Genomic DNA, 16278 nt, shown 5'->3' with positions numbered 1-16278 from the left:
CTGTAAACGATACCAGCATCGACTGTCACTACTCAATAAATCTGTCAATATTAACGAAAGACGATTCTTACGCTGGTGGCGTAGTCGATGTCCCTCCAGATGTTGGTCTCCCTGGAGAGGTCCGACATCTCGAACAAGTTGTCCAGCACCACCTCCCCGATCATGTCGTGCCGCGAGAAGCGGTCAAAGTCAAACACGCTCATGTGGAGCTTCCGGATCGCCAGCTCCTCGTAAGGCACGGGGAACTGGAAGCTCTCGTCGAACGTGGGGTTCAGCGTCTTCCGGTGGACTCGCGTCTGGAACTTCTTGCGGTCGGGCAGGAGGTAGACCTTGACGTACGGGTCGGACGTGCCGCACAAGTCCTTGGCGGGGAGATCCATGGCCCCGAGGATGTTGACCAGCAGGGCCTCGTTCTCGTAGTCGTACTTGAGCGAGAAGTTAATCCTGCCGCAGTTTTTGCTTTTGCCTTTCTTGGAAGAATCCTCAGTGTCCAGAGCCTTCTGCTGGTAAAGTTCCGGCTGGATCCGACCTATGCTTGTGGACGTCTCGTCCTTTTCCAGGTGGTAGTCGTTCCCCAGGTCTAGACTCCCCACCTGCATCTGCCGGGGAAGGTGTCTCTTGAAGGAGTTGTGGCTGTGGAAGAGAAACAGATTCACTCTATAGTTTTCAAAATGAAGACATGGGCTGTGATTGGCTCGTTTTCACGCTTCGACAAACATCGTGGGATAATTGACCAATGACAGAACCAGAATGTTTGCCTAACTGCACTGAAACGAATGCTATTTTTTACCTTAAACCTTCTTTCTGTCTTTGATTAAACTGTTTCTTGTGACAAAATGAGCTCGACTTATAAACATTGTTGAGGAAAACGTGAAACTGAACATGTTTAGCAGAGTTAGTCTCACAATGAGAAGGTTTAAAATAACGGAGTCAGAATCTTTAATTGTGGTTTAATGACATTTTAAAGACGGTTCAATTAAATACATAATTGACATTTAGACGTCTTTGTTTTTGCTTCAATGCACGACGGGCTTTGCTAATGAAGTTTCATTTTCCAATTCAGAGTAAAACTAAGTGAAATGTGTTTAGGCCGATTAGTAGGAAATGACTGTTCTGGGTTCCAAATGTCTGAACTCCAGATGTAAGTCTATCCTCATTGAAACACTTCGCTACAAACAAACTTAAAATACACAGATTTATTTAATTATTTTTTCAACAATACCTCATGTGCAGGCTTCAATACAAGATAGACGCTACAGTCGAGCAGTACAAAGGCATTTGGATGTTTTTAAGGGTCTTTTTGGACGAAGACGAAGACAACTGAGCTGCAGTCGCTACATTAAAATGAACAAACATTTTTGTCGATTACTCTAAAAATAATACAAACCCTTAGTCGGCATGAGTGTGAGTATAAAATGAGGTAAAATTAGAAATGTTGTGTGAACTATCCCTTTAAATGTCTTAACCCCTTTTTCCATGATGGGTTCCATATTATATATTTGCAGTTATTAATCATCGGTGAGTTTTTTCAATGGTATACCTTTTTTTTTACATTTCAACCAATATAACTGTAGAGCAGACCTGCCTCTGATAACTAACAACATTTGTATTTGTATTGTTTATATCAACATTTAACAAGACAATCAACTAATTATGTTCTAAAGTCTTACCTTACCTTACCTTATTGAAAACATGCCTTTTATCACATTTTATTTTTTATTTTGTATTTTTAAAAACCCTAATAATTCTAATGAATAAAAACAAAAAGGTTGTTAAAATGTTATAAGAAAATGCTCTAAACCGACATAAAGTACTTAATTGAGATGATGAATTATATATTAACATATTAACAACAACAAACTTTCACTTCTGGACTTTTATTATTTACTATTCAGTAACTAAGTCTTCCTACTGTAACTAATATCTGTTTTTTTTATGTTTGACTCAAACAACTAATCTTCTTAATTAAATAAAATCACATTTTAACTCAACAAAAACTTTCTTTTGTTGCCTGATTTAAGTGGTTCTGATGTTGCTTTTGGGTAAAATGCTAATCCTGAATATATGCTCATGGCCAAGTACATGTTTATGGATTCCTAAGGTTGTGTGTTTGCAGTATGAAAAACCTCGTGGCTGTAGGAAACAAACGTGTGAGTGCACGCTTCCACGTGCACACGTGTGCGAGACTAACCGAGTGGAAGACGCCGGCTCGGTGGTCTGCCTCTGCATGCGTGTCGTCCGGCGAAGGAAGTGTTCCCTCATGGAGAGCTGGACATCGGTGGGGATGTCGGGAGAGGTGTGGCTTATCTTCACCGCCGCCTCCAGGAAACCCACCGGGCCCAGGGGCTCCTTCACTTTCTCCGTCGCCATGGTGACCGTGGGCGATTGCGGGGGGCTGGGCGGCGTGGCGAGCGTCGGCCGGAGGGGGCAGCACTCTTGGCCGCAGGTCGGGGTCAGCGACGGAGCGGAGTAGTGGGTCTTGTTCCTCCACGGGATCCAACACACCTTCCAGGACAGGAACGTGAGGAGACCCAGCAGCGCCAGGCTGCAGACCACGAACACGCCGAGCAGCAGGCCGAACGAAGCGTCTGGCGAGGAGCCGCGGGGACCAGAGGAGGCACCGGTCACGCAATATGTCCACACAGATGGAGAGGGCGAGAGAGAGAGGGATTATTAGAACACGGTCTGGTGCAAGATAGTGATCCATGCGTAAAAAAGAAAAGTGCTTCATACATATTTAAGCAGTGGCCGGTGTTGCCGCCGCGGGGACAAGAAACTACATGAATGTTAACACCAGTCACACGTGGACTCACACATGGACACACAACCTCCTCGGGGATCCGGTAGTTTAGGGGGACGTTTACAGATCTGCGGCTCGTAATTTGCTGCATCTGTGTTTGTTCGTGCGTCACATGGTCTCGGAGTGATTCTAAAACGGGTCGACAACAGGCCCGGATACTTTTAACGACGGCCGAGGTGGTGTTTTTTTGCTCCTCCGATGGCAGTAAAACTTGTTTACAACAAGGAAACAACAGTACAACCTACATCCCGGTTCAGAGCTACTTTCTTCTCTCTGCTCCACGATATAACATTCTTTTATTGCTGCACAAACTGAGGTTTGGACCTTAAAGACCTTAAACCGGCGAGTCCACGCCAACAAGTATCAACATCATATGAGAGAGACTAACAAACGCTACAGGGATCAGGACCGGCCTCCAGGAAAACTTTGATGAGTCAAAAAAATATCTGTGGTAAAGATAAAGTAAATGTTCACAAATCAAGTCATTTTCATAAAGGAGGTCATATAGCATGGGGGTCCTCAACGTCCTCATGTTAAGCCCCCTCTACACATACTTTTTCAGGGGCCACATTTTATACAGCGGCTGTTGTGAGGGGCCATCAAGCAAAGACACAAAGACATGAAACCCCTAAATATAATAGGAAAACCTAAATATATAAAATGAAAATGAGTTGAACAACTAATGAATAATATAAATAAATAAAAGTGGGTAGTTTCTACATGATCTCTGATGTCATAAGTAAGTAAGTAAAAGTTATTTGTAAAGATCTTTCTAGACCAGGGTCACAAAGCACTTAAACAATCAAAAGCAATACACAGTTTAAAATACCTACACATTTAAAAACTCTATAATGCCAACATATGACAAACACAGGAGTTCCAGAAAATCAGGAAAAAGCACAAATAAAAAAGGTCTTAAGATGTTTCTTGAAGGAGTCAGTAGATCATCAAACACAGAGATGGTTCCAAAGCTTAGGAGCAACAGCCTGGAAGGATTTCTCTCCTCTGGTCCTGAAGCGTGTTCAGGAACCATCAGTAGATTCTGATCCACAGACCTCAGAGCCCGAGCTGGGGTGTAAGGCTGGATCAGATCACTGATGGAAGGTCTGACTATGAATAGATCTGAAAGTAAGAACCAGAATTTTCAAATTGATCCTGAAAGAAACTGGCAGCCAGTGCAGAGTTTTAAGGATCGGAGAAATGTGAGTTCTTCTACTAGAGCGGCTCAGAATTCTCGCTGAAAGAACAACATTAATTCAGTCAAAGAGCCGTCCTAGAGGAAAAAGCAATTAATCAAGTAATAATATCAAGTTAAATATGTGACAGTAAATATTTTATATAACTTTTTTTTTTTAAATATATACATAAAAAATCTCTATACTTTGTCCATTCACTTTAATCGTCTTAAGGGGCAATAAATACTCACAAAATTGACAAAAGTAATAAAAAACCTTATATTCATATTTAGAGACTATCACTGAATAATTCATTGTTAGTCTCTACATGATCTTTGACCTCACGAGCACACTCAAAGTGAGCACACTCAAAGTGAGCACACTCAAAGTGTAACAGTATCAAAAACACAATGTTCGTCTCTTAAGGTTCTTCCATCCGGGTCCAGATTTAAACCTGGACTTTGACTTCGGATCCTGGGGATATACGAGGTACTTTCTAGCCACATAAAACTGGCAGGAGATCAGAAGCGCCGGAGGGAGGAAGGAAGGAGATGAAGAGGCATCACATCCATCAAGGAGGGAAACTTCCCTCTCTGATGAAACTATTAAACTCTCTCAAGCCTGGTCTTATGAACAAACCCACCCCCCCTAGAGCTCACCTCATTCTGTTGGTGCATAAAAGCATCATAATTGACCTAAAAAAAGACTTTTAAAAACAGTAAAACAATGGAGACATGTTGGAGCTGAAGCGAAGGCATCCGTGACTCCAGCAGATAGAAAAGGCTTCTTTCGTTTTCTCTGAATTTGCGTTCCAGGGAGCGTGCTGCATTCAAAGACCTGTGTTTCACACCATTACTGCTGACAGGACAAAACTAAAGCAGAGGGTAGGGAGTGTGGGGGGGGGGGAGAAAACCTGGGAATTGTATCCAAGGGTTTGCCTTTGGGACACTTCTGCACCATAACACCATTCTTGATTTAAAGTCATTATATTCCTGAGCCCGATACCTTAAGTGGTTTTTACACTTTCCGAACAAGCTCGGAATTCAATTCCCTGAATTTCGCTGGGTTTTATTTTTTCCGCCTGCAATGATTACTCAGATTTATCTTCAATAGCTCCTGCTGAGGAGGCGAGCGATATTGCTCTCCGAGGATCCGGCGCCTCGGATCCCTCTCGACACTTCACAGATACCGGGAAGTGGATTCCAACCACTAGGAATTCTGCTTCTTCCCGGATAAAGGCTCCTGACAAACAGAGGCTGGAGATTAGCTGAGGTGGCGGAGAACACTGGGTTGTAAAGCTGTTGTGGAGACGTCAATCCTCTCACTGTTACCCAATTAAGAGTCAAGACGGACGAGCTGGAATCTCTAATAAATTACTTTTATGGTCGACGTGCGGCGGGAGAGCAGGTAGCAAAGGAGGGGCTTGAGGAAGCAGATGGCGGGGCCTGAGGAGCGAGGTCTGTTTTGCCTGGAGTGCCACTCAAAGGCTTCGAACCGCCTTTTTTTTACCCTCAGAGAGCAAACTCCACAAACACAAAAAGGCTCTCAAGTTCAAAAAATTCAAACTAAACCCGGTGTCCAATTTCGGCTTAGCCATGCGGTTCACAGGATTTTAAGTGAGGGTTTTAAACCCAGAGAGGATTTCTCAGCTCCCTGACCGGGGCCATGTCATGTGGTATTCTACACAGCGCCGCACCAGCCGTCATCTCCACTGAAGTGTCGCTCACAGAGTCGTCAGGCTCCTTCGCAGTAAATTGAAGGAGACGCAAACACCCAAAAATACTGCTGTGAGTGTGCGAGCCGACAGTCCGTCGCCTCGACATCGGATGACGGCGAGTACAAACGCGTCAGACCCGCAGCCTGTTTCCATTGATTTGCTTCTCCTGGATCTCAGGTCTTATCGCCACATAGTAGTGTTGTGTGTAACAGGGGTGGGCAGTTAAAATTCTTCAAGGGCCACTTTAAATTCTGTGAATGTTGTTAGGGGCCGTCAAGCAAAAAGTAAGCATCTTCTACCTCCGGAGTTAGCGGAGTTGTTTAAAAGTGACACCGAGGATGAAGATTTCATTGGATTTACGTTATTTGGAGTTACACGGATGGTTTGGTAAACTTCTTAGCATGTTATTTATGCTATAGTTATCTGAATAACTCTTAATATGTTATGTTTACATACCAGGTTCTCAGTTGTGTCGTGTAATGTAAGCATACCGTACAATTATTCAGCCTGTTGTTGCCTCTATTCTGTTTTTATTTTTAATTGCCTTTCAAGATGACATGTCTGTTCTTGGTGTTGGATTTTATCAAATAAATTCCCCCCAAAAATGCGACTTATACTCCAGTGCGACTCATATTTGTTTTTTCCTTCTTTATTATGCATTTTATGGCTGGAGCGACTTGCACTCAGGAGCGACTTATAGTCCGGAAAATACGGTATACATGATCATACTTTGACATTACAAGGGCCGCATAAATACAATCAAAGTGCCGCATGTGGCCCCCGGGCTGCACTTTGCCCAGGTCTGGCGTAAACCCTGAACAACTTCAGGGTCTTTGAAGTTTGGAAGTACAGTGATCCCTCCATTTCATAGTCTCACAGAATTAAATGTATTGTAAACAAGCACAGGTGATTTATTTGAGTTAAGCATCAACAAAACCATAGAACCCGGTGGGAGGCACTACTTACTGCGTCCAGATAACTTATGCCGAAAAAACATTTCCCATGATGCCTTTCAACACACCACTCCATTAAATGACGGCTGATTCATCGCTACAACACTGTGTTTAAATTCTAGGTCTAACGTGATCAGAAGCTGTGATTGGTTGGCTGGGCGGCAAAGCATTGTGGGCACCGTTCGGGTCCCCGTTATTGAGAGGGATGGCACCTCGTATTCAATGTGGACTTATCTAGTTAGACATAAATGATATTCTATAAATCATGTGGATTTAAACAAGCAGACATTTTAATTTCACTGCGAATGTTACCCCCGTAATAAATGTGTGACCCTGTGAGGTTTGCCATGTGACTGACAGACGCATTGATTCTAGCAACACTCTCGGGGTACGAGACGTAACCTCCAAGCGTTTTTCACAGCCTCTCCGATAGCACCGGAGCTGCGAGAAAAGGTTAATGAGTTCGATGAGCGGAACATTACTTTGCTCTAACTGCACCAAAAATAGAAGTATTAGGAGTCGAGCCACGGGTGATTCCTCATCCGTCGACTGCCTTCCCGTGATGAGATGACGGACGACAGAGTTAATGGCGGTTTGATGGCGACACATTAAAAGGCGTCACCGTAAGAGAAATAGCGATAAAAACGCCATTGTTCTTCCCCCTTCCAGACAAATGAGTAATGGGGTCGCCGGCCCACTTTCAACGATCGCACCCACGCTACGGATGAAGTGGACGTCCACTGCCCACCTGTCAATCAAGTGGGGTGTTTTTTTTTTTAGGATTCTACAGTGCACGCTGGGATCAATATGTCAGGAGCTGAATCCATTTCACTAAAGCTCCAGGTGGGCGTTTGGAAGAAGAGTGAAGGAGAGAGAAGCGTTTCATCTTTTCTTTTCCGAGGGACGACAAGTGGACAGTAAATCCTTACAAGTTTCCTTTTATAGAGAATGAACAGTGAGATGTGAGGGTGTCGCACAAGAAGCTGTTGTTGACGAAGTCGTAACTGTTTTCATTTGTTTTCAAACCAAAATAATGTCCAAACTGTCACTGTATCCTCTCGTCCTCAGTCATCACCAAGATCTCGCAGGTTTTGATGGGTCTTTAAGATGCTTAGGACTGAATGACTGCTGCCATCTAGCAGCCGGAAGTTAAATAGCAACACAAAAATGAACTTAAACACACTTTAATAACCTGTAAATAAATATGGTTTTATATATTTATTTATATGTAAATATATATAAAATGGCAAAGCCCAAAAAACAGAAACCGTGCTGTTGAATATTGATACAGTATTCAAAAAAATAAATATTGTGGTAAAACGCCTTATCACAGAAATCAGCTTTAAAAGCTGCTGGAGACACTGTATCCTCTCGTCCTCAGTCATCGCCGGTGTAAAGTACCATTTCTACTAACTACTATTTCGGTCCGGTCACTTCCAACCTGATGATTACTTAAGCACTAATGTCTTCTTGTGAGCTTATGACCGAAGAAAACGTTAACTGAGTAATTAGAGGGTAAATTTGCACAACACAGAACAAATACACTAACTTTTGTCACTATGTCACTTTTCAAACGTATTAAGTAATCAATACATTTTTTATATTTTCTTCATTTTAAAAGATGCTTAGGACTGAATGACTGCTGCCATCTAGCAGCCGGAAGTTAAATAGCAACACAAAAATGAACTTAAACACACTTTAATAACCTGTAAATAACTATGGTTTTATATATTTATTTATATGTAAATATATATAAAATGGCAAAGCCCAAAAAACAGAAACCGTGCTGTTGAATATTGATACAGTATTCAAAAAAATAAATATTGTGGTAAAACGCGTTATCACAGAAATCAGCTTTCAAAGCTGCTGGAGACACTGTATCCTCTCGTCCTCAGTCATCGCCGGTGTAAAGTATGATGATTACTTAAGCACTAATGTCTTCTTGTGAGCTTATGACCGAAGAAAACGTTAACTGAGTAATTAGAGGGGAAATTTGCACAACACAGAACAAATACACTAACTTTTGTCACTATGTCACTTTTCAAACGTATTAAGTAATCAATACATTTTTTATATTTTCTGCGTTTTATAATTAAAACTGTTATTTATTTGGTAATACGTTTAATTGGACGAAGGAAAGACAGACAATTATACGACTGACAAACAGTGTTTTCAATCTCATGTTGTCATTTAGATTGTTTAAAAGTATATTTTCTGCTTGGGTGTTGCCTGAGCCTCTCAATCCTGACATAACTAGCCACAGAAACATCTTCATTATCGCGCAACTATAAGTTTAAAGTCGTCATTAGAGGCAATGACAATGATATTTCGCGACATATTGTGATATTGTGTTTATATTAAATCAAGTCTTTTTTTCTTGTCTGATATGTCATTTAACCATTTTATTTCCCACTGCCTGGAGATGGACTTCCTGCCTATTGATGCTCGAGCACGTTTGACTCCTGCTCAACAGAACCTGAACCCTCTGTGGTTTCCACGTCATCCGTCTCAGGGTCTCGGTAAGTGACAGAAGAAAAGTGCAGCTGTGACTCCGGAGCGAGTCATTCTCCCCCGACTGGCTCGTCTGACTCCGTGTTCCAGAGTCGGCAGGTGTTTCCAGCCACACTCTCTTATCCGCAGTAACAGAGCTCGTCTGGATATCATCAGAGGGTTCTGAGGGCTGGCAAATTTAATTAAGGTTTGTTTTGAAGAGGAGTCCTGGAGAAACGTGATGTCGCAGGGGCTTTTCTTTCCAAATGTCAAACGTGCCCGGGTTTCTATAGTAACCGCGTCATTAGAATTTAACTCTCCTCCTGGATTTATTGTTATGAAGGAACGGGAAAAGACACAAGCCGTCATTGAAATTAACTCGCCCCGATATAGATCTCTTTGTTTTTCATAAAGGGGTCGTCTGCATTTTAAACACAGTTTGTAGCTCCATTATAAAAGTTACTGTCGTAATGGAATTGCAGCTACGAAAGTCCTGAGGCTCAAACTTTCTTCTTTATATTCATGTGTATTGGCAAGAATATGGCGATGCAATACGATACGACAGTGTCAAAGACTTGATATATTGCGATAGATATTGCAATATATGTGTATTATTGTCCAGTACTTGACTCTGGTGTTGCAGACTTTACCGTATCCTCTCGTCCTCAGTCATCTCCCGAATCTCACAGGGTTTCATTCTTATTTTAGCTGCAGATCTGCATATACGCATCACGATACAGGGTCAACAATACGATGTATCGTGATACTGTATTAACAAGTATATATGTGTAGTATTGTCAAGTACTCGACTCTGGTGTTGCAGAATTTACAGACCACATGACTCTTGACGAAGTCGTAACTGCTTTCATTTGTTTACAAACCAAAATTATGTTCAAACATCAGCTTTATAAGCTGCTGTAGTCACTGTATCCTCTCGTCCTCAGTCATCACCAAGATCTCACAGGTTTTGATGGTTCGTTCAGCTGCTTAGGACAGACTGACTGCTGCCATCTAGCAGCCGGAAGTTTAATAGCAACACAAAAATGAAATGAAACACACTTTATTGAACTTTAAATAACAATGGTTTTATATATTTATTTATATGTTAATATATATATATATATACATATATATATATATATAAAATGGCAAAGCCCAAAAAAACAGAAACAGTGCTGTTGAATATTGATATAGTATTCTAAAAAATATATATTGTGGTAAAACGACTTATCACAATTTTTTACAATAGTTATGCAAGCTAATGATTGGTTCCAATAAAGTTATTAATTAAAAAAAGCACCCTGAGGTGGCATTCCTCTGCCAAGAGTCTGATTCCACATGACTTTATACTAAATCAATATTGCGTTGATGCTTCTTTATCTGCTACGATTCAAGAAATAAGGATTTCATTGTTAAACGAAACTAGTAATTTGATCGAAAACTGTGTATTACACCAGTTGGCAGCCATACGAGTGGATAAGATACTCATTGATAGATGGAACTCACGTTAATATCTCAAGTATCGACAGATTAACGTTTAAAATAACTTTAAGTGGTGGTTTTAATTACATCTAACGACCTAATCTGTTGCCACCGTTTGCAAACCAATCTCTGAGCATTATGTCGTGTATTTAGACGTCACTACGCGTTTAAACCCAGCGAAATATATCTGGGTTTACATGCATCCTAAAATAACTGCCTTTCAGATTTCTATACATCTGCATTTCAATGTCTCTTTGTTCGCACACGCTTACTCTTGCATTCTCGGGTCCCGCGGGGGAGGCGATGATGCGCTCTAATCTTGATCACGGTACCAACTGCCATTTTTGGATTTCTGTATCCCTCTGCGTCTTCTTCAGGCTGATCACAAAATCCCCTAATCCCCCCCCCCCCCCAGATCCTTGATCCTAAATCTGTGTGGAGGAGTTTAGCCGGCAAATCAGCCACGAGGTGTGAAGAAGGGAAACAGGAAATTGACTCGCAGGCTGCGGCGAGGCGGAAAGAAATAATCAAGAGTTACAGTAGAAGAAGATGCAGAGACGATAGTTGCCAAAGATACACTTCTTATCGACTCGCTCAAGGGCTTTTTGTGTGCGTGTCAAATAAAATGCACAGTTCTACCAGTAACTTTGAATTTGTCACAGTTTAACAACTTTAGTGATTTCAAGCTTTCTTTTCTCCAAGATAACATAAAAATGTCATCAGTTACACACTTTCTACCGTGTAGTGCCACTTCTCCGATGTAATGGAGGGCTGACCTTCAGAATTAATCGGCAGGAGCTGCCGACTGGTTTTTCTGCAACAAGCTGGTCTCATATAGAGTTTGTGTTTCACTCATTTTTACTAGTTTACAGGGTTTTTTTCTTAGTAAACTAGAAGACTGTGCCTTGGTACTCATCACAATACAGGGACAATGGTAGTTATATAGCGATATATAGTATCACTGTAGTAACAAGTATATATGTGTAGTGTTGTCGAGTACTTGACTCTGGTGTTGTAGAATTTACAGACCACATGACTCTTGACGAAGTTGTAACTGATTTCATTTGTTTTTAAACCAATATATGTCCAAAAATCAGCTTTAAAAGCTACTGGAGTCACTGTATCCTCTCATCCTCAGTCATTGCCAATATCTGGCAAATGTTCCTTAAGCTGCAGAAGATGTAATAGCTGCTGCCATCTAGCGGCGGGGATTTTAATTCCAACCCAAAAAAGGAACATGGTGTGAATATTTATTAATTTTAAATCAAAAATATATAATTGTTTTACTTCACACAAAACTTTAATTGAACTATAAACCACAGAATAAATATGACAACAATTAAAATATGATTTGCAAGCCAAATATTTAAAATTGCTACAGTCAAATATCGATACAGTGACGTGGAAAAGAATATCAAAATTATTTTCTAACCCCTATCGGAGACCCGTACTGGTTGAGGACAACTATTATAAACTATCTTAGCTCCGACAAAAAACTAATTTTCTAGAGTAGAATACAAAGGGATTTAAGGGAAACTGTTTTCTAGCATGTAGCATAGCTAGCATCATAAGCGGATGGAAAGTGTCAACACTTTCGAATAAGCGTCTTGAGGGTAAAGTGTTTACCATTTTTTACTATATTAAATCCAAATCCACTTGTTTTTTTTTAAATAAGTTTGCATTTCTGTATAGTTGCAATTAAAGCCAACAAACCGCTGATGCACTTGTTATTGTGTCGAAAATGTCCGTTTGGAATTGGTTACATTATCTTTTGCCTCTCTAAAGAGCTTCCCACAGTTTGGATGCATCACAGCGTGGTTAGACAAAAACCTTCCTGACACACTAATAAATAAATGCCGTCCACTAAGTGCACTGAGGAGTCTTCGAGGCAGAATCTATAACAGAAACCAAATTGAAGTGAGGAGCGAAATAAATTCCGTGGTGCAGTCAACATAAAAAAAGAGTTTTGAGATGGGATTCTAAAAGTTCTTCTAACAGACACAAAAAGTGGAAATGACAGAGATATGTGTGAGCCAGGAGGTAGAATCTCACCCGCTGGAAATAGCTGATGTTAAACAAAAGACAGCTTTTAGGGGAGACGGATAAAAGGAATGTGTTACTGCGACGTGTCAGCATCAGCAACTGATGTATTTAGTTTCTTTATCACTGCCTTCTGTTTAGTGATGTCGCTGCAAGATATCAAAATGTAGTTGTTTATAAAGACTAAACACTGATGAGTTTCCTGGCATTTGTTCAGGTTAATGACTCCTTGTTACCTTCATTTTTCAATCAAAATGAATTAAGTGCAACTTTTCTCAGTAGAAGTCATTGACATTATACTTTTATACTTAATTACAAGTTCCCGCGAGGAACTCTTCACACTCTCCCTCCTGGAAAAACAAAGCGAGCATGACATCCACAAATGGATTTCAAGCCTGTAAACCATGAGCGATGTTGTCTGCGGGTCAAATTGAGATGAAATCTGTTGTCTTGAAACCCAACAAACAGAGCAGCAAACCATCACACAATCCAATTAGCATACAAATAAAGCAATTACTTCAAAACCGTTTCCTGGTGGAAATCTGCGTCCAGTTGAGAATAAATGATCTCTGTCATCACCCATTTTAAGCGCCTCATTCCGATTCTGCGCGGCATCTGTCGGCTCCGCAGCTCATCACATTTCCAGCGTGAAGCAGCCGCTAACCGCCAAAACAAGGTTGCGCTTTACGAGAAGTGACCCCTCGCGTCGTCTCCCTAATAAGAGCCGCATGGCTGGCGGACATATAAACGTTGTTTGGCAAATATCCGTTTCCTCAAAAGTCGGAAGCTATTAAACGGCTTGTCTGTCGTCGCCTCGAACCATTCATTTCAAGTTCTACAAATTGACAAAAGCTTCTGTTATTCAGAGAATTGCGACTCCACAGTTGACATGATGGCTCTGAAAGGACGGATATACAGTTTTTTCTTGAAGGTGAAGCAGGAAAAACGGATTTCAGGAAATTAAATCGAATCAAAAGTGAAAATGTATGTTGAGAAATTCTTAAGTAGTTCAAATGATGACTGACTATGGCAAGAAGAGTCAGAGATCAATAAAGTCAGTAGTTGGAACCATGTTCCCGACACTAAGGATCTGTTGATACGATACATATCACGATACAGGGCCAATGGTACGATGTATCGTGATACTGTACTAACAAGTATATAATTGTAGTACTCTCGAGTACAACTCTGATGTTGCAGAATTTTCAGAACACATGACTCTTGACGAAGTCGTAACTGCTTTTGTTTGTTTTCAAACCAAAATATGTCCAAACATCAGCTTTAAAAGCTGCTGGACTCACTGTATCCTCTCGTCCTCAGTCATCACCAAGATCTCGCAGGTTTTTATTGGTCTTTTAGCTGCTAAGGAAAGAATGTAACTGCTTTCATTTGTTTTCAAACCAAAATATGTTCAAACATCAGCTTTAAAAGCTGCTGAAGTCGACTGTATCCTCTCATCCTTAGTCCCCACCGGTGTCTTGCAGAATGTCATTGTTCCTTTAGCAGCAGAGGACGTAATGACAGCAAAGATAAAAAATATGGTGAGTAATTGCAAATGAATAATGTTATCATTTTATTTTAAACACACCTTATTGAACTTTATAATAAAATGGACACAGTGCCATCGGATATTGATACAGTATTATCAATCGAAAAGATCTCTATATGTAATATTGATTGCCAACTACTCAAAAATCTGACCATAAATATTCAAACTCGTCTCTCAACTTGTCTCCCGTCAGCATTTTCATGGTAACAATTTAATGCTATTGTACTTTAACTGTGTGAGCAGTGAACACGTTCATCATCTGAAGCTGGTTTAACGATTTCCACGTCTGCTTAAAATGGCAATTATGACCCTTATGTTCATGAATAATATAATTTGAAACGAGTGCTTCAGCTAAACTCCGAACTGAAAAGTGTCTTGAGATAGAATTGACACTTTTAATACAAGAAAATTGGATTAAACCAAATGAACACATCTTCCATTTAGCCTGTTTTTGGAAGTATTTATGAAATACATTCCCGTATTAAAGTAATCAACACAGAAGATGCACTAATTTCATCTTCAAGCTCATAAATAGTCATATCCTGTTGAAGGATTACTTGAAATAATCAACGTTAGTAAAAGGACGCTGGAGTGAAAATGGCTGATTCTCTCACCGAGTGTTTCTAAGACCTCTGAGACACTCACCAAACATGTTGACACACACACACACACGCACACACACACACTAAGTTGCCGAGGAGACTCTCTGCAGGCTGTTATCTCCTTGACAAGTGTGACGCTAATCAAAGTCTCTCTCTCCTCGTCTTCTAATCCTTTCGTTTGCAAACTGTTGCCGAGTCTCTCCAGGAAAAAGTTAAAATATTAATCTGGCTGCAGCGGCCCCCGTGTTTCCAGTCTCAATCTGATGATTCCAGTCCCCCGGTCGCCCCGGGGAGGGAGCCTGCTGGCACGGCGGGGGGTCCCTGCTGGCTCGGATTGTGGATTTGGGTTCAGGGTAGCCGTCAGTCGGGTCATGCTATTAACCTGCGTGTTGACCGGAGGCTGTTATCTTTCTCCCACAGCCCCCAGTGTTCCCAGGCTATTAATATTGAGTGCTAACTGCGCCTGAATAATAATATAAGTGTAATAACGTGTAATAATTCAAGCTACAACATCAATTATTGAGAAAGGTTGCGATTCAATGTTTTGTTTTTGTGAAAAAATGAGTCTTTTCACGACAGAACCGACTGAACGCAACCACTATGAGAGCCTTTTAAATACGAGGACAAAGGAGAAGTCGTTCCCACGTCTTAGTGAAGAATGAACTGAGTCAGCAGGTGAAGCTCAGACTTAACATCGATTTTCTGTTTCTTGTTCCTTGACTCTGGCCATGAAATCGAGGTCGAAACACACGAGCGAATGGAAACAATGGGCAGAAATAGATATTTTCCCCTTTGAAAATAGCGTTTAGAGCGCGGCATCCATCAATGACTCGGATTAGAGGGAGATCTTCTATGCAATAAAAGCAAGTGTTGCATGTTATCTAAGCTCTGTGCGTAACATAAGACGTAAGAAGTAAAAAGAAGCTTCGAATGTGTTTTTATCTCATGATACACAACTACTACAACACATGGAAAAACCACAGTGGTCCCTCAATTATCACAGGGGTTACCGTCAGGTTGGGAATGTGAATTAACTTTTACTAAAACAAAGAATAGAAATAAGATCCGGTTTAAAGTCTCAGTTTACTTGTACAAGAAGAAGAACACAGAGTTTTCATGTCTGTCTGAAATCTTCCTCAAGCAAAGAGCTTTTTAAGTGCCAGGAATAGCAAGAGTCAGGTGTTTGTTTTTTAATGATATTGAAGCAGATTCCAAAACCTCAAAGTCAAAATGACACAATAAAGCATCATATGTACTGATTGACATGTTGAAACATTTCACTTTAGACAACTTTATTGAAACAAGTGTCCAATAAGTATTGATAAATAATGAATAATAGTTTTAAATACAAGATTGTATATAAAATAAGTCCACTACACAAGATTCAAAAACCCTTACTGTCATTATACAGCATTAAAACTACAACATAACAACATTTTGCTCCGACTTCCGACAATAAAACAGTAAACA

General features: G+C 40.7%; 1 protein-coding gene across 1 annotated transcript in view; it reads right to left on the bottom strand.

Moving 5' to 3' along the window:
* The window catches only part of syt6a (synaptotagmin VIa), a 65571-nt gene that overhangs the window by 13516 nt on the left and 35777 nt on the right, over positions 1–16278 (bottom strand). The window contains exons 2-3 of the mRNA XM_087781549.1: positions 2192–2588; positions 72–633 (exon numbers count right to left, since the gene is read on the bottom strand). Coding sequence (XP_087637675.1) covers positions 72–633; positions 2192–2588 — 959 coding nt within the window. The remainder of the gene's footprint in view (positions 1–71; positions 634–2191; positions 2589–16278) is intronic.

This window comes from Callionymus lyra, chromosome 19 (assembly GCF_982586985.1).
Source record: "Callionymus lyra chromosome 19, fCalLyr1.hap1.1, whole genome shotgun sequence".
NCBI lineage: Eukaryota > Metazoa > Chordata > Actinopteri > Syngnathiformes > Callionymidae > Callionymus > Callionymus lyra.
The sequence above is the reverse complement of the archived record's forward strand: the minus strand, read 5'-3'. Positions and strand labels throughout refer to the sequence as shown.